The sequence below is a fragment of the Onychostoma macrolepis genome, chromosome 03 (genome assembly GCF_012432095.1).
Source record: "Onychostoma macrolepis isolate SWU-2019 chromosome 03, ASM1243209v1, whole genome shotgun sequence".
NCBI lineage: Eukaryota > Metazoa > Chordata > Actinopteri > Cypriniformes > Cyprinidae > Onychostoma > Onychostoma macrolepis.
Window position 1 is genome coordinate 49652362 of NC_081157.1, and position 21317 is coordinate 49673678.

General features: G+C 37.3%; 1 protein-coding gene across 1 annotated transcript in view; it reads left to right on the forward strand.

Annotated features, from left to right (window-relative positions):
- The window catches only part of LOC131536091 (gastrula zinc finger protein XlCGF57.1-like), a 77646-nt gene extending 63847 nt beyond the window's left edge, over positions 1–13799 (forward strand). The window contains exons 8-9 of the mRNA XM_058768779.1: positions 5401–5698; positions 10156–13799. Coding sequence (XP_058624762.1) covers positions 5674–5698; positions 10156–11657 — 1527 coding nt within the window. The 5' untranslated portion in view covers positions 5401–5673 and the 3' untranslated portion in view covers positions 11658–13799. The remainder of the gene's footprint in view (positions 1–5400; positions 5699–10155) is intronic.
- The last annotated feature ends 7518 nt before the right edge of the window (positions 13800–21317 follow it).

The window sequence follows — 21317 nt, forward strand, 5'->3', positions numbered from 1 at the left end:
TATTGTGGCTCAGGTGACATATTTATGAGCAGATAATGTATGCACGAAAATTGAGTCGTGTTGGGCGGGGCTCCGCCCTACAGAGACAATGTGATTGGGTCAGACAGTGACTAGGATGGACTTAATTATGTCCGATAAAACAGACACCCCAACTTTGAACAGTGCTCAGAACAAAGAACGGGGTGAAACAACTGGTGCAACTGCAAGAGACTTGGCTGAAAGTCTGGGCATTGCCCCTCGATCGTGCTGCGAAACATCTGGCTGATCATCAAAAGACTTCAACACCCTGGCCACGTCTGACCAAAGAAAAACTTGCAAAGCTGCTGCGTAAGAACTTCAAACTCGCTATTCGCGCGCTACCAGAGTCATCAAATCCAAAGGAGGAATCCCGAGTGACGTCACGCGACAACAACACGTCAGCAGGAAAAGTCCTGGGTTTCCCTTCAGCAACCCCTAAGTACAGCCTTCAACTTCAACTCACAGCAAGTAAAACAGACAAATCTCTTATTCGCTGAAACTGGTTGAGTTGAATGAATCGTTAAAAGATAACAATAACTGAGTCTTCCGTTTGTGACGTCCCCATAAGGTCGTCCTTATTTCTCAAGAAAAGAGAATAGTTAACCTCCTTCAAACTGCTTTGATCTTGCCATAATATGTGTATGTGTGTGTGTATGTGTTTTGGTTATTTGTATTGTGCCCTAGAATAGTAAATAAACGCTTGATTCATTTTTTTTAATGAATAGTCTGGTGCCTTGATTTTCAAATCGTTAAATTATTTGCCATAGATCGTGTTACCTGTTGCTCAGGCAAATTTCCCAATCAATTCTGTATTCTTATCAACAATAAGAAGCATTGCTGAATTACACTGTATTAATACTCGCTGGACGAGTTGTTAATAAGGTATAAATTATACAATTTTGATTAATATCAATTAATCAGATCAAAACCGAATTTCTACGATTTGGTTCCCTAAAGCTAAAATTTATAAATGAAGGATAAAACCTTACAAATAATATTACAAAGGATTACTTTTTTAATAACACGTTTTCACTATAATATACAAAACTGAGTGTTTAAGAATAAATATGATACTAAATATAGCTGCAAGATATCTCTAAAAGGACAGGAAGTAGTTGTTATTCTGTTTTTGATATAATCTATTGATTAATGACTAGTGATTATTCCAATAGTGACTACTATCTATTTAAATATTACTAGTAAGCATTCTTTAGATACTAGTACTTATTTATTAGATTCTGGTACTTATTCGTTAGATACTAGTACCTGTTTAATAGATACTAGTAGTTATTCATTAGGTACTAGCACTAATTTATTAGACACTAGTATCTTTTGTAATTATTACTAGTAACAATTCATATCTTACTAGTCAGATCTTCTTTTTACTCTTATGTTATGACTAGTCAAATGACCACAGTAGAGTTCAATTAGTTTTAATTAGTTCAATTTTACTAGCAAAATAAAAAAATCTTACTAGTAACATTTCGAATAAGTACTAGTATCTAAAAAATGTGCACTAGTATCTATTGAATAAATAGTAGTAGCTAATCAATAAGTACTAGTATGTAACAAATAAGTAAAAATATCTATTTAATAGGTACGAGTATCTTATAAATAAGTACTAGTATCTAACGATTCAGACTGTGGTGATCTGGTCTCTCCACTGCATGAGTCCTCACATGTCGTTTCAGGTGACTTTTAATAGCGAAACTCTTTCCACACTGATCACACATGTGTGGCTTCTCGCCGCTGTGGATCGCCTCATGTGTTTTCATATTTGTTGACTGACTGAATCTCTTGTCACAGTGTGAACACTTGTAAGGTTTTTCTACAGAGTGAATAATCTGATGCCGTTTTAATTTAACAGTATGGTGAAGTAAAAGTCTTCTCACACTCAAAGCACATATGAGCTCGTACACCAGTATGAATTTTCTCATGTTTATGTAAATATGGCAGCAGTGAAAAACTCTTTCCACATACAGAACATGAATGTAGCTTCTCCTTTGTATGAACTTTCAGGTGTGTCTTCAGGCCTGACTCCCCAGTAAATGTTTTGCGGCATTGATCGCATGTGAACAGCTTCACTCCAGTGTGGATCCTCATGTGAATCTTAAGATTGTCTTTGTGTGGGAATCTCTTTCCACACTGATCACATGTGAACGGCTTCTCTCCTGTGTGGATTTTCATGTGTCTCTTAAGGTGTGATGATTGCATGAAACTTTTCCCACACTGTTCGCAGCTGAACAGTTTCTTTCCAGTGTGAACTCTTAAGTGAAGCTTAAGATTTGGTTTGCTTGCGAAACTCTTCCCACATTGATTGCATGTGAATGGTCTTTCTCCAGCGTGGATCCTCATGTGAATCTCAAGACTATGTTTGCTTGTCAAACTCTTTCCACACTGAGTGCAGGTGAAATATTTATTGGCTATCCTTTTCTTTAAAAATGTATTCTTTAAAAAGACATTCATTTCATGATGTTTCTCCTCCACTTCACTCAGCTCTTCACTCTCATCGTTCTCTTCCATCAGCTCTGCAATTAAATTAAAAAGCTTACGTTTATTACCAATGCATTGAAATAATTCAAAGAGAGATTTATGAAGTGATAGGACAAAAAGTGAGCCCTGATGTAACAAAGTATGCAACTGATGTAAAACATTATGATCACTTTTATCATGCATTTTTAGAAATTAATTATATGTTCCTGAAACTTCTCATGAATGTGGTACACTGATCTTCCAATTATTATTATTAAAACGTTATAGACAAATTACACATTAAATATATTTGATTAATGATGTGGTGACTTCTGCCACTGCTATGAAAAATCACTCTCGAAGTCTTGAGGTTTTGACGCCAGAAGATAGACTTTATTATCAGAGACAATGAAGCCGAGAGACTCTGCAGAGACTCTCTACAGTCTGTGCCTGCACACTCTTTATACAGGTTTCCATAAACAATACATATCATTCAGGCCCACTGATCAATAATAGAGAACTGGATTGCTCATGAAATCATAAAAGTGAAGCCGCAGCGCTGCTGTATTAGTATTCCCCATTATTCCCATACATTCTATTGAATTAATAGGAAATTGTATGATTTTAATGAGAAAATATCTCCAAACAAGTCAGTGTTTTAATAGCTTATGTATCCTTGTACATATGAATGCAATGTAAACGTCCTGAGCATGTAAAATGTTATTTGTTTAATGTCGGGAATTACCCCTCTTTATTAAAAAGTTATGTGCATGCATTACAGTAGCGTACATCAGATGAACATGATAAACATCGGACAGACAAAATCCTTAACATATGTATTACAAATGACAAAGTCCTCATTCTGAAATCTGAATAAAGATTTATACTTTGTATACACCTAATTCGCCTTGTACAGTCATTCACTGTTTAAGTCATTTTGTTATAATTAATAGCAGCTCTTCATATTTGAGCACACACAGTTAAATGCATGACTATAATAGTAGAATAACTCATATGTATAGTTATATTCACATTGATTATACTCGATTAATTCTTCTACATTGACAAAATTATCTAATGTGATATTAACATAAAAGTACAAAACTGCCATATTTTTACACCAACATTCAGACTGATATTTAATTAATTTTACTAAAAACTTTATATTTATTTATTTTTTTAATTTGCATCTACAGACACTGCAACTTTCGTGATATGATGTCACACTCTGAGGCATGTTTACAAATGTGTAGGGAGTGAAATTTAAGGTTAAAATTAATGTTCTATAACTTTATTCTCGAAACATTACGACTTTAATCTCGTAATCTTAGATGTTTTTTTTAACGTAGCACTAAAACGCCGTCGTAGACCTGACATTGACAATCAATACAAATGTTTATAATCTACTATTATGAATGTGTTTCCTGTGTGAAAGGAGGCCTGCAGGAGAGTAAAATGTGTACATTGTATGGGGGTAGAAGGACTGTGTATGAAATGTGTTGAACACACCTTAAGGACAAACTATAATAAGAGTGTGCAGACACAGACTCTAGAGATTCTCTCGGCTACATTTATCTCTGATAATAAAGTCTATCTTCTGGTGTCAAAATCTCAAGATTTCGAGAGTGATTTCTGATAGCAGCGGCAGAAGCCACCACAATTTGTTGAAAACAAAAAAGAACATTTTGTACTCATTTGTGACCCTGGACCACAAAATCAGTCATAAGGTCAATTTATAAATCATCTGAAAGCTGAATAAATAAGCTTTCCATTGATGTATGGTTTGTTAGGATAGGAGGTGGTAGAGATACAACTATCTGAAAATCTGAGGGTGCAAAAAAATCTAAGTGAAGTTCTTAGCTACTATAAAAGTTAGCATAAAATGAATTTTCTTCCACAATATCGAACCTAAAACTAACTTTACTGCACTCTAATACAGATACTGATAAAAAAAAAAAATCATATTGAGCCACATGGGACATTTTACATCTAAACATTAATGTGAACATTTATAACACTAGAAACAATAACATTTTACTTCATGGTAGTCTTTCTGTTTAAAGATTTTATGTGCACTGTCAGTTTCTGCTCATATAAAACTATAACATGTTAGTCATTTAATTACTTTAGTGCTATGAATATAGTTATTAGAAAGTCTATTTAGATATTATGTGTGCTAGTGAAGTTATTTACCTCTAGTTATTGATGATTGGTGTTATCAAAATTCTGTGTTCATGCTTTTTTTTATTCATACAGTTTTTTTTTTAGTTTTTTTTTTATTTGGCTGAATTTACATTATATTATTTTCTATATTTATATGTATAAATAAATATAAGTACAATTTTTGTCTTTTGGAAGCTGCATTTTAAAATCCACTTTGCTCATAAATCTGAGTGGGCATGTGAATGGGCAATGACGCCTCTGCTTGCATGGGTGAAATTCAAGCACAAATTATGTCTCGTCCTTTTCTTTCCTTTTTTTAATCAGTCATCAACTGTTGCAAAATCTCATAATGCAGGAGTAAAAACACTTAGAAATGTCCTGCTCAAGTTCTCCCTGAGATGATGAGTTTTGGCTTGAATAACAAGTTCTTCTGATGTTTCATCATTGGACTCACGCTCTGATATGGCAAAACCAGTACCATCTTTATTGTCAATGTGTACAATTGCTGAGCTTTCGGAAGTGTCTGGAGCTGAAATTCAGTTATGGTTCATTTTGTTTCTGACAAAGCGGTAGACCAATCAAAACACAGCACCATCTGGCTAATCATCTGGCTAATCTAAACAGGGTTTTAGAGAGACTGAATCATCAGACGATATATTTGCAAGAATTGGCATTACATTATTTATAGTCTGTTGACCATGAGTATAAAAACAAACTCAGTTACTGATACATTTTTGATTTTGGCAGATCAGTCCCTCCCACTGCAATCACATCATCAGTGAAGCTCCTCCCACTATAAGCACATCATCAGTGAAGCTCCTCCCACTGTAATCACATCATCAGTGAAGCTCCTCCCACTGTAATCACATCATCAGTGAAGCTCCTCCCACTGTAATCAAGTCATCAGTGAAGCTCCTCCCTCTGCAGTTCCCCAATAAATGCTGTAATATTCCCATCAGTTTACGTGAAGACGAGCCTCAAAGCATCAGGAAGAGCTGAAATCTGGAAAGACCCTGCAGAATGAAACACACCGAAGAACAAACAGGTTGGTGTTTATTTTTGATTCTTTGTTCTTTCATGATGCTGAAAAACATTCATGTTATAAAGATCCAAACACTTCATCAGGTTTAGATAACACAACACTTAGGTGCCACTTCAGTCAGTGCTTAAGAATCAGTCTTAGACATTGATAAAAGTTGCTTTTAGCTTCTTTATAAAAGTCTCCTACTCTTAGACAAGTCCTGCTTTTCACTAAGAATTTAAGCTAACAATTATTCTCGACAATTTTTCTTAAGAGCATTTCTGAAAAATTGTATATACACGGGCCCAGATTTATAGTTACTGATAAGGTTGTACGTGTATTTCTCATAAATTATTATAATAGTTATTCATAGTTATAGTTAATGTTTAAAAAATAATCTGAAGATTGTGGTAGAAATTGTTGGAAACTCAGAAGCGAAGACCAGGAGACTCTTGGGTATCTTCAGCTGAATACTTTATTGAGAACGTGCTGTGTGGCACTGCAGTTATCAAAAGTCTAACTATGGCAGTGATACATTGTATTTTATAGGTATTTGGTGGGCAGTCCTTAAAGGTGTTGACCTTACACAGCCTCATAATTGACCACTTAAACAAAAGATCTAAAGACAATACAGGAAATCAACCCCCGACTGTGAGTTTCAGCAAACCTACTCCCCAAAGATAACAGTACCCAAATGGTTTAGGCTGCAGTTGGCCATGATAGCTAAGGATGTGTAAAAATTCACATGTCTTTAACTCTCAGTTGGAAAACCAGAGACCAGCAGAACTCCCTCACTAGAAACTATACTGGATCTAATCTGTAAACGGATGCAATTATGTTCAAATTAAATACTGAATACAATGTAGACCACCTTCGTTTTTCATATGATGTTATGTCAGGATATAGGATCAGCAGATCTTGAACAGATTCTTAAATTTGTAATCCCACAGAATTCACCTATGCACCTGACTTAAGGTTACCTGGAGCATCTCCTAATTAATGCTTACCAATTTATCCTCTTGCGCAACTCCAAATGGACAGATGGCGTCTCACCCCTATGAACACTAGCTGCGTTTTCATTACCTTTCAAATTGCGCAAATTGAAATTGCAAATTGAAAATACGCCTTATATCGCGTTTTTACGCTCACATGAAGTGGTTTTTCAAGCAATTTGATAAAGGAATATTTCACAAAACTGCAATGGAAACAGGTTTTGAAGTCACATGATTATTCATTAAATGTACTATAACCTAAAAAACCCCACCTCATATAAAAAAAACCCACCCCACCTTACACAAGCATGGACTACACAATACTTGAATAAGGGACTTTTCCTTGCCATTAAATCTCGGATAACCCCTTATTTACACTGCACATGTCTGAGACATATTTTATCCAATATGATTGGTTCTTCATATGTATAATTCATCAAATCCTTCTGTTACTAGGTAAAAGCAAATCTGATTGCCTGATTCGACTCCCAATCTCACAGTCGAATATTCGCGGGGTGTTATGATCATGCCATTTTGGCTATATGGGGGTGCTCAATGTCTGATTTCACATATAACTACCGGTTTTCTCCCAATAAATTAGTATACAGCCTATTAATGATAATGCTTTAAATAAGAATCTGAAAAGAAAAAAGCTTTAAATAAATATTTTAACGTGCGTGAATAAATCCAACCACCCCTATAGATTTAATTTTCACTTTCCATAATCCGTGACCGACAGAGGAGTATTTTGGCGGCAAGGATTTAAAACTTTAACAAGACTCAAACTGACACACAAACTGACGCAGAGTGAAAGACTGGATTTTTTTTGATCAGGTAGGATACAGGTGATTTCAAAACATTTCAGCCGGTTTATATATATCGTGTATATATTATTTATCTCATATAAGATGCATTTGGTTGAGTCGATGCAGTAAAGTGCTTCATTGTAGGTGATTATCTCTTTAGCACGCAGGACAAACAGCTATACAGAATAGTAATAACTATGACTGGCACTGTCATATACACATAACATTATAATGAGAACAGTATTATAATAAAATGCTGTGAATTTAGTTGCCGTGTTTCTGCACGTTGTTGTGTTAAGAACGCGTCCACAAAAGGAGTTCGTTCAGAGCCACGCAGACACGTTCATCCATCGGGGCGTTTTTTGCAGATAGCCTATAAGTTGTTATATTAACGTTATGTTGTATAAATAATGAAGCGTATTCTATATGAGAAAAATGAATTAAATCCCATTGATTAAAAACCTGCTATCAAATGCTTCATTCTACTGGTCCTCTTCAGCACCTGCAGCTCAAAACAGAAATGCAGAACATTAATAATTGTCATATACTGTACATAACGTTATAATGAGAGCACTATTGTAAAAAAAAAAAATTTGTGAATTCTTAGGGTTTCGCTGACATTTAATGTCACCTATCTTTTAATCAAAACATAAAACATTATTCACTCTGTAATAACTTTAGCTCTTTATTGAAGCTTTTAATTTGAATTTTAGCTTTAGGGAATCAAATCGTAGAAATCCAATATTTTGATCGGATTAATTGATATTAATCAAAATGTATAGATTAATTGATATTAATCAAAACATATAATTTATACTTTCTTAACGACTCGAGCCAGCGAGCATTAAACCAGTATTTTTAGCAATTCTGTTTATTTCGTGGCCACGATAATAATACAGAATTTGTTGGGTAATTTTCAGCAACAGGTAACAAGATCTTCGGCAAATAGTTTAAAACTTGAAAAACACAGCACCAAACCATTCCTCATAAATGAAACAAGAGTTTATTTACTATTCTATGATACAATACTAACACAAAAACATACACATACACACGTTCGGCAAGAGGGTTGCGATTTGAAGACAGTTTACGGTTCTAAGACCTGATGGAGTCACAAACAGAGGCTTTGACTTTACTCTTAAAGATTACTGCACATCAGCTCAGCAAATAGAGATGTTTTTGTTTGTTTTACTTGCGTTACGTTGACTTGAAGGCTGAGCTGGCTCTGTATGGTTGTTTGAGGGAATCCCGGAGCTGCGGTGTCTTTGTTGCGTGACGTCACACGGGGAATCCTTTTGGATTGGTGGCTTCCTGGCTGCGCGAAACTGGCAAGGCTTTGAAGTCCTTATGCTGCAGGCTTTGCAAGTTCCTTTGTCAGAAGTTGATAGTGAAAGTCTTGGATGGTCAACCTGATGTTAAGGCTGTAGGCTTTCCAGCAGCAAAGTTTTCCAGCGGCCCAGTTGTCAGCAGCAGCAGCCCCCGTTCCTTTCTTGCAGCTCAGTTCATCTTTAGAAGCTCTCGTTCATTTTAGAAAAACAACTCTCCGTGAGCTTTGTGTCACGTAGTTTTAACGGGCTGGATTCTGTCCACCCACTAAAGGTATCTTCCAACCAGATCGTCTGTACAGGGCGAGGCCACGCCCAGCACGGCTTCTTTCCGTGCATATATTAACATAATGCTTCGTCCATCATGTGAGTGATATTTCTAATAAATGGTTATAAAAGTATTCACCCTTCATATGAACTTAAACATCAACATAACATTAATTCCAACTTCCTGCATTTGACATACTCTCTAATATGATACTATACATGGCACTATTCAAAAGAAAGTTATAAGGTAAAGATCGAAATATCACACCACGCATAACATAAACATCAAGCATATATGTAAGACATCAAACATGTTATTTGTTCATACACTTGCATCGATGGCAATGGAAATAAATGATTGTCTTTAGCGATCATTTGTGTAAGTGTTTCTTTTGTTGCCTGAGCAAAGTTGGAGACCGAGCACGCGGGAGCCATGTTACAGATCTCGTGGTCTTGACGGCCTGAGGCTTTAAGTTCCTTTTAATGGCCCTTTTCCTGTTCGAAATGTATGGATCTTTATATCTTGACAATCACGCGGTTGCTCCACGGGTTGCAGGAAAGACTCTTGCAGTTCTTTAAAACAAAGGAGCTTTGTTTTTCCTGATTAAGTTAGTCATTATCACCGATGAGAAGACGCTGACAGGAAACGGCTCAAACCGTGGTCTGAGATTAATCGTTAACTAGTCTCATGACCGCAGATGTCTACAGAGGACTCCTTTTAAGGATTTGTGCTGTTAAACACAAATCTTGGTGTTTCTGTTTGCATGAGGTCCTACAACTCCGTTTGTATCTGTGAGGCGTCCGTCACACATTTTCCCTGCATGTTAACGTCAGTAATTATGACTGTCGAATGTCACTTGACTCTTGGTAATGTGTTTGGCCCCGCCCCCAAACATATGAATCGACTATCAGCAAGATTCGAAAATTCCGATTCGACTATGAAAATCCTTAGTCGGGGATACCCCTATACATCAGGGCTTACTTTTATGTATTTTCACTTCATATTTCTCTTCAAATTATTTTGAAGTCCTGAGAAAAAAAAAAATATTATTATTTTTTTTAAATTTATTTATTTATTTTTTCCATTTCAGCACTGATGGAAGAGGACGAGGAGAGTGAAGAACTGAGTGAAGTGGAGGAGGAACATCATGACAAACCTGGAGAAAAACCTTTGAGTCACTCAAAGACTAAAAATACCTTTTTAAAGAAAAGAAGATGCAAGAAAACTTTAACCTGTAATCAGTGTAGAATGAGTTTCTCAAGGAAATATAATCTTGAGCTTCACATGAGAGTTCACACTGGAGAGAAGCCGTTCACATGTGATCAATGCGGGAAGAGCTTCACACAATCAGCAAACCTTAGGGTACACATAAGAATTCACACCGGAGAGAAGCCGCACATGTGTGTTCAATGCGGGAATAGCTTCAGAGAAAAAACAGACCTTAAGAAGCACATGAGGATCCACACTGGAGAGAAGCCTTATGCATGTTATCAATGTGAGAAGAGTTTCTCACGTGAACCAAGTCTTAAGCTTCACATGAGAGTACACACTGGAGAAAAGCCTTTCACCTGCGAAAAGTGTGGGAAGAGTTTCACACAAAAAATACATCTTAGGCAGCACATGATGATCCACACCGGAGAGAAGCCGTTCATGTGTGATCAGTGTGAAAAGACATTCTCAAACAAACGAAGCCTTGAGCATCACTTGACAGCTCATACAGGACTGAAGCCGTTCAAGTGTGATCAGTGTGGAAAGAGTTTTGTGGACTCTTCAAAACATAAAAGACACATGAAAATCCACACCGGAGAGAAACCGTTCACATGTGATCAGTGCGGGAATAGCTTCAAAGAAAAAACACACCTTAAGAACCACATGAGGATCCACACTGGAGAGAAGCCTTATGCATGTGATCAATGTGGGAAGAGTTTCACAGATTCAGCGTACCTTAAGATTCACATGATGATCCACACCGGAGAGAAGCCGTTCGCGTGTGATCAGTGTGAAAAGAGATTCTCAATTAAAACTAGACTTCAAATTCACATGAGAATCCACACCGGAGAGAAGCCATATGCATGTGATCAATGTGGGAAGAGATTCAGAATCAAAGCAAGTCTTGATCTTCACATGAGGATCCACACCGGAGAGAAGCCGTTCATGTGTGAACAGTGTGAAAAGAGATTCTCAATTAAAAAAAATCTTAAATCACACATGAGAATCCACACCGGAGAGAAGCCGTTCACATGTGATCAGTGCAACAAAACATTTTTCTTGGCATCAAACCTGAAGAAACACCTGACCATTCATAAGAAGGAGAAGCCATATTCATGTTCTGAATGTGGAAAGAGTTTTTCTCTGCTGCAAAGTTTACATAGACATGAGAAAATTCATACTGGTGTGAGAGATTATATGTGCTTTGAGTGTGACAAGACTTTTATTTCAGTGAGCCATTTAAAACTGCATGAGAGGGTGCACACTGGAGAAAAACCTTGCAAGTGTTCACACTGTGACAAGAGATTCAGTTGGCCAACAACTCTGAAAAAACATGAGATGATCCACAGCAGAGAGAAGCCGCACACGTGTGATCAGTGCTGAACCAGTTTTGCTTGTAAAAGTCACCTGAAGATACACATGAAGATCCATGCAGTGGAGAAACCCAACAGTCATGATGAGCGAGAGGCTGTTGGTTGATTGATATCTGTTAAGTCTTGTTCACACCAACATGACTGTTCGTAACAAGAATTCAGTCCAATTTTCACATGAGATTTGTCTGGTCAGACCAATGCAAAAAACAACAGTAAATGCACATTCACTCTCTGACAGTTGGTAGCGCTCATGGAAAACTTTCTGTTTCTGACTCCTTTTTAAGAAGAAAAACAACAAACAGTATCTTCATGTCTTCAAACAGCTGTTCATGTTTTTGTATTTGCTTTGGTGCTTATCAAGAATACAGATATGAGAGATGCTTTACAGATATACAAGGGTCCACATACAGTGTGCCCAAAACTATTTTCATCACCAGAATACTTGTATGTACTAGGGCTGCAGGATATTGGGAAAAACTCACATTGCGATATTTTGTTTTTCTGCTATATATATTGCGATATAAAAAAAAAAAAAATTTTGAGTGATTTTGTAGGTGAGTAAATCAACATTACAAAAATAGATTAATATAGTAGAACAAAGATACAAATGAAAAAATTAAAACGAAATAAATGAAATATTCTTTAATGAATTTGTCACATTATAATGGTCAGGGGATGGCACTATATTGTCTTAAACAGCGTTGATATTACAAAAAAAATATATATATATATATATGTGTGACCCTGGACCAAAAAAACAGTCTTAAGTCGCTGGGGTATATTTGTAGCAATAGCCAAAAATACATTTTATGGGTCAAAATTACTGATTTTTCTTTTATGCCAAAAATCATTAGGATATTAAGTAAAGATCATGTTCCATTAATATATTTTGTAAATTTCTTACCGTAAATGTATCAAAACGTAATTTTTGATTAGTAATATGCATTGCTAAGAACTTCATTTGGACAACTTTAAAGGTGATTTTCTCAATATTTTGATTTTTTTGCACCCTCAGATTCCAGATTTTCAAATAGTTGTATCTCAGCCAAATATCGTCAGATCCTAACAAAGCTTATTTATTCAGCTTTCAGATGATCCATAAATCTCAATTTTGAAAAATTGACACATATATATATATATATACATACGAATGTAAACTAATTTATTTGTTTATCATCGCAGTGATCGTTTGCCAAGAGTTTCCGCACAAGTCTTATTTTTGCTGTGCTGCACATGCTGAATTAAAGTGACAGCGCATTGCTCATGGTAAAAATGAACATGGATTGATACGAAAGGTGTTAATTACACCATAAATGCAAATAAGTCTGTTTTTTACAGTTAACATGGCTTTTTAGCTATTGGAGTAAAGCAAGGAAAAAGTACCCTTTTAAAAAAATAGCCTATGGCAACATAGATGGCACTCGTTTAGAAAAACAAAGTTCTTTATGACCAGCAGGATTGTATGTAATGCAAAAGAAAATGCATGAGACGATCATCTATTTAGATGATCATCTAAATAATATATAAATCAGATTAAAGCACAAGTGATTTTAATATCTTGAGCTTAAACGTGAGTCTGAAAGATTGTATTACTGTGTAAAAAGATAATCACTTTGCTTTAAAAAAACATTTTTAGTAACATTTGGATCATTTGAAATCAAAATAATGGAGGTAAATAGCCACGGATCATAGCTCACTACAAACAAAGCACAATGAGCCCGTGCTGCTTCTGCACCACTGCAAATGGATCCTCGCTTAATTTAGTTTTCTCTTTGCTGATATACTGCACTCAACTGCCAGGTACTTGAGCTTTAAGAATCAGTGAAGACATCAGCGATTTTGGAGTCAACGTACAACGAGAGTCGATTTCAGTGCTGGAGTCAACTCTATATTTCCCATATAGCCACAGTCTCTATGTACAGGAGCAGGGTTGCCACGTGGTTACAATGTGATTCACAATTGCATTATCTTTCCTGAATTGGCTTCTAATTGTTTCATTATGTAATTGGCATGATACAACTTTACCTGACTAATAATAAATTGTTATATTTGATTTATTCTGATCTCTTCTGAAGTTATTTTTTTCAAGTAGATTAATGTGTAGCGGTATTTCCGCAAATCTGCGTTCAGGACAGATCACACCAAAGCACTAATGGATGAACCACGGGGAGCACCATGAAGGAGACTTTGGATTTCTGACTGTCGCTGGCTTAACACGGTGTAGCTCTCGTGGTTATAGGAAAAAAATACACTTTTTGTTATGAGTATGCAGGCGCAGCTCACTTAAAGGTATTATAACCACTCTGCACCCTCTGAGTTTGTGTCTGTACGTTCACTGTTGGCCGAGTGAATTGCTAAGCGATATTGAGTCCCTAATAAACGAATAATTGAAAGTATGGGATTTCCAGAATAATCAAATATCTAAATGAATGTACAATCGATATCTGTGATCAGTTTAATTATAAATATTGTCTAAATTTAATGATCACTTGAAATTGGAGTCAGATCAAGCACGGAGTTAGACTAAAATTGAAACTAAATCCTGATAAATTCAGAAGCGCAAGTAAAATACCGAACACACATTAAACCTTCGACCAGGCCGCTGGATTTAACGAAACTATACTCTTTAACCCTTTCGCACGTGAGTTTAAAATATTCTAGCTGAGCCCTCGGTGTGAGTTTTTTTAGGCGACCGTTATTTTAGAACTTATAGCCTTATTGTTTCCATGGCGACGCGTCATGCTTGTCATGTGACACACCGCAGCCACAATAGCGCTGTATGACACATGGATTGCTTTTATTTATTTTTTCCACTTTTTTGTATTAATATTCACAAACATACTCACTATATTATGAAATATCTGATATTCCGATTCTGAAATATGTGCAAGTAAATGTATTTGGTTGTTTAAACACTTTTATAATGACCATGTTAGTTGATCTATACCAGTTGATGGGTGCCGCCATGTTTGTTCGCGCTGAATCCCAGCTGTGGGATTAACAACATGTAAATTCATCCTCTCCTCCTGAAACACGTTAAAGTAAGTCTCCGGTAAACTGGGAGAAGAGCAGAGTAAACTTTAAAGTTATCTACACAATCTGTATATAATATCAATAAAACATTGATTAAAACGCTAGCATAGTGGCGCCGCGCGCTACAGCGATTAAGTGCACGCACTGAGATGGGAGAGGTACGTATCAACTCGTCTAAATTGAGGGAAGAAATACGGTGGCGTTTTCCTTTAATGTCGAGCATGTCTGGGCAATTTTTATTTATTTATTTTTTAATTATGCAGTAAAGAATGTGACAATGTTTACATGTACCAAATACATAACCCCATGGACCAAACATATAACACATAAGAGGAAAAAAATAAAATTAAATAAATAAAAAAATAATAATAAAAAAAACTAACAAAAAAAAAAAAAAAAAAACCCCTAAGTTTAGAAGGTGACAATATTTACATGTGCCAAAATGTAGAAACACTTGGACAAACAAACATACTGAAACATACTGATGGCCAACATTACAAGTCCCTTCTGATTAACTCCTGTATTTGCATTCATATGTCTGTGAGCAAGCGTGTGTGTGTGTGTGTGTGTGTGTGTGTGTGTGTGTGCGTGCATCATTGTGTCTAGGGTTGGGGAAGGAAGCATACAACTGAAATAGTATCATAATAGATTGATAACAGATATAAGTAGTGTAAAATAATAATAAATAAAAATAAATAAATAAAGACAGATAATAATAATAGAGACAACAAATGTTATTAGAAGTAATAATAACCATAATAATATTAATCATAATGATAATAATAATAATTCATCAAATTATTCATCAAAACTGAGAAATTATCAGGGCAATTTTAACTGACTCTCATCAGCATGAGACACAAACTCACTCTTAGTCTTTAAAAAGGTTTTATTCTTTGCAAAGAAGGTCAACAGTCATACAGACACACAGGTTTCTGCAGAGTGTGACAAACGGCGAGGGTGCTCCTCCACCTTATATCCACACTCTAGGCACTCAAGGTTACAAGATCACAAACTCTCCGCAGCTGCGTTTTTCCATACACTGAGGAAGTAACTAACATTCTACTGTATCATGCTTTAAAAGCCCATTTCCCTTATATTTGGGCCCTAGATCACCCTTCAAGTCACAAACATACATGTCTCCCGTCTTCCACTCATCTGGCTCTTAGCCCAATATTGCCCTATGGATTTTCTTGTCACCCATACATCTTAGGCTAAAAGCCCCAGACCCATCTCTTCCACAGCCATACCCAAAAAGGCTTTACATTACATATTCTCGTAAACATATGAAACTTAGCATAAAATGACTTTTCTTCAACAATTCCCCCCTTTTATCATTCATTGATAACTGATTATATAAAATTAATTTCTAAGTCTACGATTCTCAGTGCTATTAGCCATAGCTAGCACAGTCCATGCTGACCTATTGATCTTATTTATGCTTACAGCAGTTCCCACCCCTGGAAAAACTGACCACCCTGTGTTAGCTCCAGGTGTTGTCCAAGGATTGGATAACATATACCCATTATACCTATCTGGCAGAGCCCCTGGTAGAATATTTACACTTCTTTTCTTTCTGCTCTCTCTCTTGGGCTCATTACTCGGTAAATACACAGATGTTCCTACACTCATTAATGCTGAGTAGCAACATCCTGACCTTCCTCTTTCTGGCAGATGGTGATATGCTCTGTCTCCACACACCCACACAGCTGCAGCTTATCAATGCCACAATAGTACTTGCCTTGGTCTGTAGCTCTTACACCTGTTATCATGACCGTCATCCCGTCCTTGTTGTGGCCTCTCCTGTTGTTCTTTGCCACTCCAAATCTCTCGTCTGTCTCATACGATGCAGGTCGGTCATAGGCTTTCACTTCACTCCATACACACGGGTCTCTGCAAAAGTAGATCTGTGCACATTTGAAATCTTCCCTGCCTGCATAAGCTGGTCTTCCACAATAGGGACAGTTCCTCATATACGGGTTACAACTGAACTTCACATTTGATCCTTCCGTTACGGTGAAAATGTCCTCGCCCTTACCATGCATCGGTAGTCAGGGTTGATCTCCTTATGCATACCACATGATGTTCGGTATCATTTGATGAGATGTTCGCAGTTGGCCTGTCATTTTCTCCCTCCTACTGTATCAGCTCAGTAGTCTAGAATGAGATTGAACAAATTATCAGCACAGTCCATATGCATATCGTACCTTTCATTCCACACAGTCCAGGTATTCTAAATGGGTGCCACGGTTTCGCTTGCTCCATTCCATCGGCTGGCAGTGTTAGCTGTGCAGTTGTTTGCCCAGGATGTATGAGCAGTGGCGGTTTTAGGCATGGGCGAACGGGGCAGCCGCCCGGGGCGGCATTTTTTCATGACACGTGGGGGGCGGCACAAGCACTTGGAAAAAAAAAAAATCATCTGCGCCGCTAAGCGGTTTTCTGTTATCTATCATATTATCTATCATATAACTGTGCGGGGAATTGGCAAATTGGCGCCCCTGCTTGTTGAGAAGGTACCGAGCACAGAAGCTGTGTGAGAAGTGGAAAGGGGAGGGGGGTGCGGCCGCGGGGGACAGGTCACCTCTCTCAAATTAGTGGGACAAGTGGGCTAAAGTCAGTCACACCCAGGGGCGCGGGAAGTGTTTTTTTCATGTGGGCAACTGTTTAATTGTTGGGAATATAAAAAAAAAAAAATATCGGAGTGTCTATTTAAGTGCAAATAGCTATGTTGCTGGCAGAGGCTATTTAGATTAACTCCACCCACAAATGTATGATTGGGATAGTCAAATATGCAAAAAACAATTACTAGTTATCAGATTCAGTGGTGCAGATGGTAAAATTTGCGTTACACTTCTTTCGACACGATCGACCAGGGTTCGAATCTGCCTTTTGGCGAACTTTTTTTCTCCCTTTTTAAATTTCAAATCACATCAGAAAAGCATTTATTTTTTAATAAAAATGAAGGAAATAATCAAAAAGTTGAACAAAGTATCGGGTAGGGTTAGGGTAGGTGTAGAGAGGGCTTTTGTCCCAATAAGGTGGCATCCATTTAATAATTAGAAATAAAATTAAAAAATTACACTCAATAAGTTATTGCATACTATTTTATAATGTATTACAATGCAGAAGTGCAGATAATTACCACTATTTTAGCAATAAGTAATGTTTTTCTCTAATAATGTTTTTATTTTATTTTAACATAGAATAAATTGAATCTAAAGCTATTTGCACTGTGTAAATAACATATCACTAAAGAATACTGCTATTTTCACTTTGTGGCTTAGTCTTGACTTCTGGTCGTGAGTGACAGTGTTGGGGGATGGGAAATCTGTTGATTGTCGAGTGCCAAATAAACACAGAGTGTTTATTATGTATATAGAGTATATTTATTTAAGTTCTGATAACTTATACTGTTTTGTGCAGAATTGTGTTTTTCATGTTGAAGGATTTGTGCAATTGAGAAATATAAGCTTGTCTTACACTTATATTGTTATAGTAAAACTGTTTGTGCAAATTTTTTTTCTCGAATGGGGGCGCTCAGAGGGGTCTCGCCCGGGGAGTAATTCAATGTAGAACCGCCACTGTGTATGAGGCATGAATTGCACAACTCGTGGTCCTGTAGCCCCTTCAGCCTCCCTCACACCGTGTTTCTGATTTATGGGCTCCGTTTGAGCGCACAGCTGGGATGTTACAGTCTTTTATCAGCACTTCCTGACTCCTTTTTTAATATTTTTTTAAATCTCAGTTCATACCATTCACTCCATAGCCGCTGTTTGTGATGGATGAGAGTCTCCAATTTGTGCACAGGCTGCTTCAACACTGCTTTTCAGTCTTGACCTTGCTCTCACGCTGATAAAGGCTCTTGATGTTTATACAGGATCCTGGCATGTGCCTCAGATCTCTTACTCTCTCCGTTCCTCCTCCTGAGGTGCAGATGGAACTTTCCTGCAGTGGTTGGCGTGAATCCACATTGCCCTCTCAGCTACCTTCACAGTCGTGTGGGTAGTCAGAAGTATGGTACACCTTTTTTTTTTTTTTTTTGATCCATTTTATACAATCTGCCTTCATTTAGCACATGCGCTCGTGCATAAACAATTTTAAAGTTCAACACTTTTTGTTCCATTCAGTTGTGATTGCTGCTGATTCACCGAGACCGCCGCGGCTCAGCAAAGAGACGTGCGTTTGCATGTGTTCTTTTGAAAAAGTTTCCCCAGAAATACTTCGCTATTTAATGCATTTTTCCTTACAAATTGTATTATCAGCATAACAATTCGAGTAAATGTGTAAAAGGTATGACATGATGCCATTATTCTAGAACAATGTGCATTTCTGTTAAAATTGTAACAAATTATCACGTTTAGTTATTCTTAATTCTTCATTGCAAAATGTTAAAACTTGCACCGTTTTGGAGAGAAAAGGGCTCTCATTTTAACCCATATCATAGTGTGTGATGCTGAACTATGAGTTTCTAATGGTGTTTGTATTTGCACTGTTCTAAACATTAATATTTTATGTGCAACAACAGCATACTGTCTCCGTGGCCTTACACATGATAAAGAGTAAAGAGTTGGCAGTCAAAATTAAAACTGCTGGATGATAGATATCCTTCAAGATAACGTTTTTTAAATGTATAAAATGCAGTGTACAGAGTTTATTATGAGGGGGTAGAATCCGCAGCTCAGTACTCACTACCCAATACTCATGAGTACTTTTAAATAGGCTACTCTTTTACTCTTACTCAAGTAGTTTTTTGGACAAGTACTTTTACTCTACTCACACTACATTTTTTGGAAAGTAATGGTACTTCTACTTGAGTATATTTTTTCAGTACTCTTTCCACTGGTAGCAGCATTCAAGGTTGTGCATCGTCTAACAGTGATATTCGGCATATCAAGCAAGATAGTGTGGTATCGTAACCAACGAGCCGTCAATAAATGCAATGTTTTCTGTTCTTGCAGGATCATGGACACAACGTGTGGCACATATAATATTAGGTCAGAGTAACCTACAAATTCTCTAGATGCCATTACGGCCTGTTCAGCAGCAGCCACCGCCCTCAGACAGTGTGGCAGGCCTGCTGCAACCGGATCTAGTTTGCTTGAAAAATAAGCCACAGGTCTCAATTCATCACCATGATGCTGCAACAGCACAGAAGTCATAAACCCATTTTTCTCATCCACCATCTGAACAAAAGGCTTAGTTGGTACCGGTAGGCCCAAAGTTGGCGCCAGAGACAGCTGAACTTTCATGTTCACAAATGCCTCCTCTGCCTCCCCTGTCCATTCAATTTTGTCACATGACTTCAACCCCTTCCCTATTGTTAGGGCCCTCAGAGGCTGCTCAAGAATTGCATAATTTGGAATAAATGTTCCACAGTATGAACACATTCCCAAAAATGACAGCATTTGCTTCTTTGTGATTGGTTTTGGTACACCTTTAATGCCTTGAACTCTTTTGTCAGACAGGGATGTGCTGTTTGGTGTTATGACATGGCCCAAAAATGTAACTTCTTGTTTTACAAACTGCAGTTTAGACAAGCTGACCTTGTGGCCCTCTCGAGCCAGATGCTGCTGGAGAGTGTCCGCAACACACGTGGCTTCATCACACACACACAGATAAATATCATCCACGTATTGTAACAAAGCAGTTCCAGCTGTCAAGGTCAAAGGTTCCAGACTTCATAAGTGCTTCGTTATAAAGAGTGGGGCTGTCACAGTACCCCTGGACCATCTTTGGATTTTGGGGTGATTACAACTGGTTCACATCTTTTAATCAATCCCACATCATATTTATGCTTTGTCCACAGCTCGGATGGCACATCTGCTAAAGCTGCGTGAATTTCTGAAGCACAAATGTCTGCCATGCAGTGATTTCTCTTTGTGTTTTTGTCAATGGGCACCACATCTCTCTCTACCTCAATTTCATGCTTGCATTTGACGAAGAGTTTTATTAATCAAAATATAAAATAATCAAGTATAATCAATGTAAATATAAGTCATTTATGTATCAAGTTATCCAACTATTATAATCTTGTATCTGCCTGTGTGTAGAGGCCTGCATGAATGGAACATGCAGACATATGTTGAGGCTGCATGTCCTGTTTTGACATTACACAAAATATATGAGGCGGCCCCTACTTTCACGGAGCATAAAATTAAGGTCTCCTGTCTGATTTTGGGTGGCAGGCTGGAGACACAGCCAAAAAAGGTAAAATGGCAATGTATGAAATGTATTGAACACGCCAAAAAACTGTATAAAAGAGTCCACGGACACAGATTCGAGAGAGATTACTCTGCAGAGTTCTCTCGGCTTCATTGTCTCTGATAAATAAAGCCTATCTTCTGGCATCAAAACCCCAAGACTTCAAGAGTGATTCTTCATAGAAAAGGTGGAAGCCACCACACACTCTGACATGAATGCTCCTACACTCTCGCTGTGTTTCACACCAGCGCACGCCACCCCCCCATCTCAGTCCATGTCTGCTCTTTGGCCTTGGAGAGTGATAAGTGAGGCACAGACTCTGGCGTTAGGAAAAAAGGAAGTTGTTTTTCTGTCAGGCTGACTGAAACAGCACACTTATTTTCTGTCCAAAATATCTTCTCACAACTCAAAGTTTCTCCTTTTTCCCCCTCAAGCC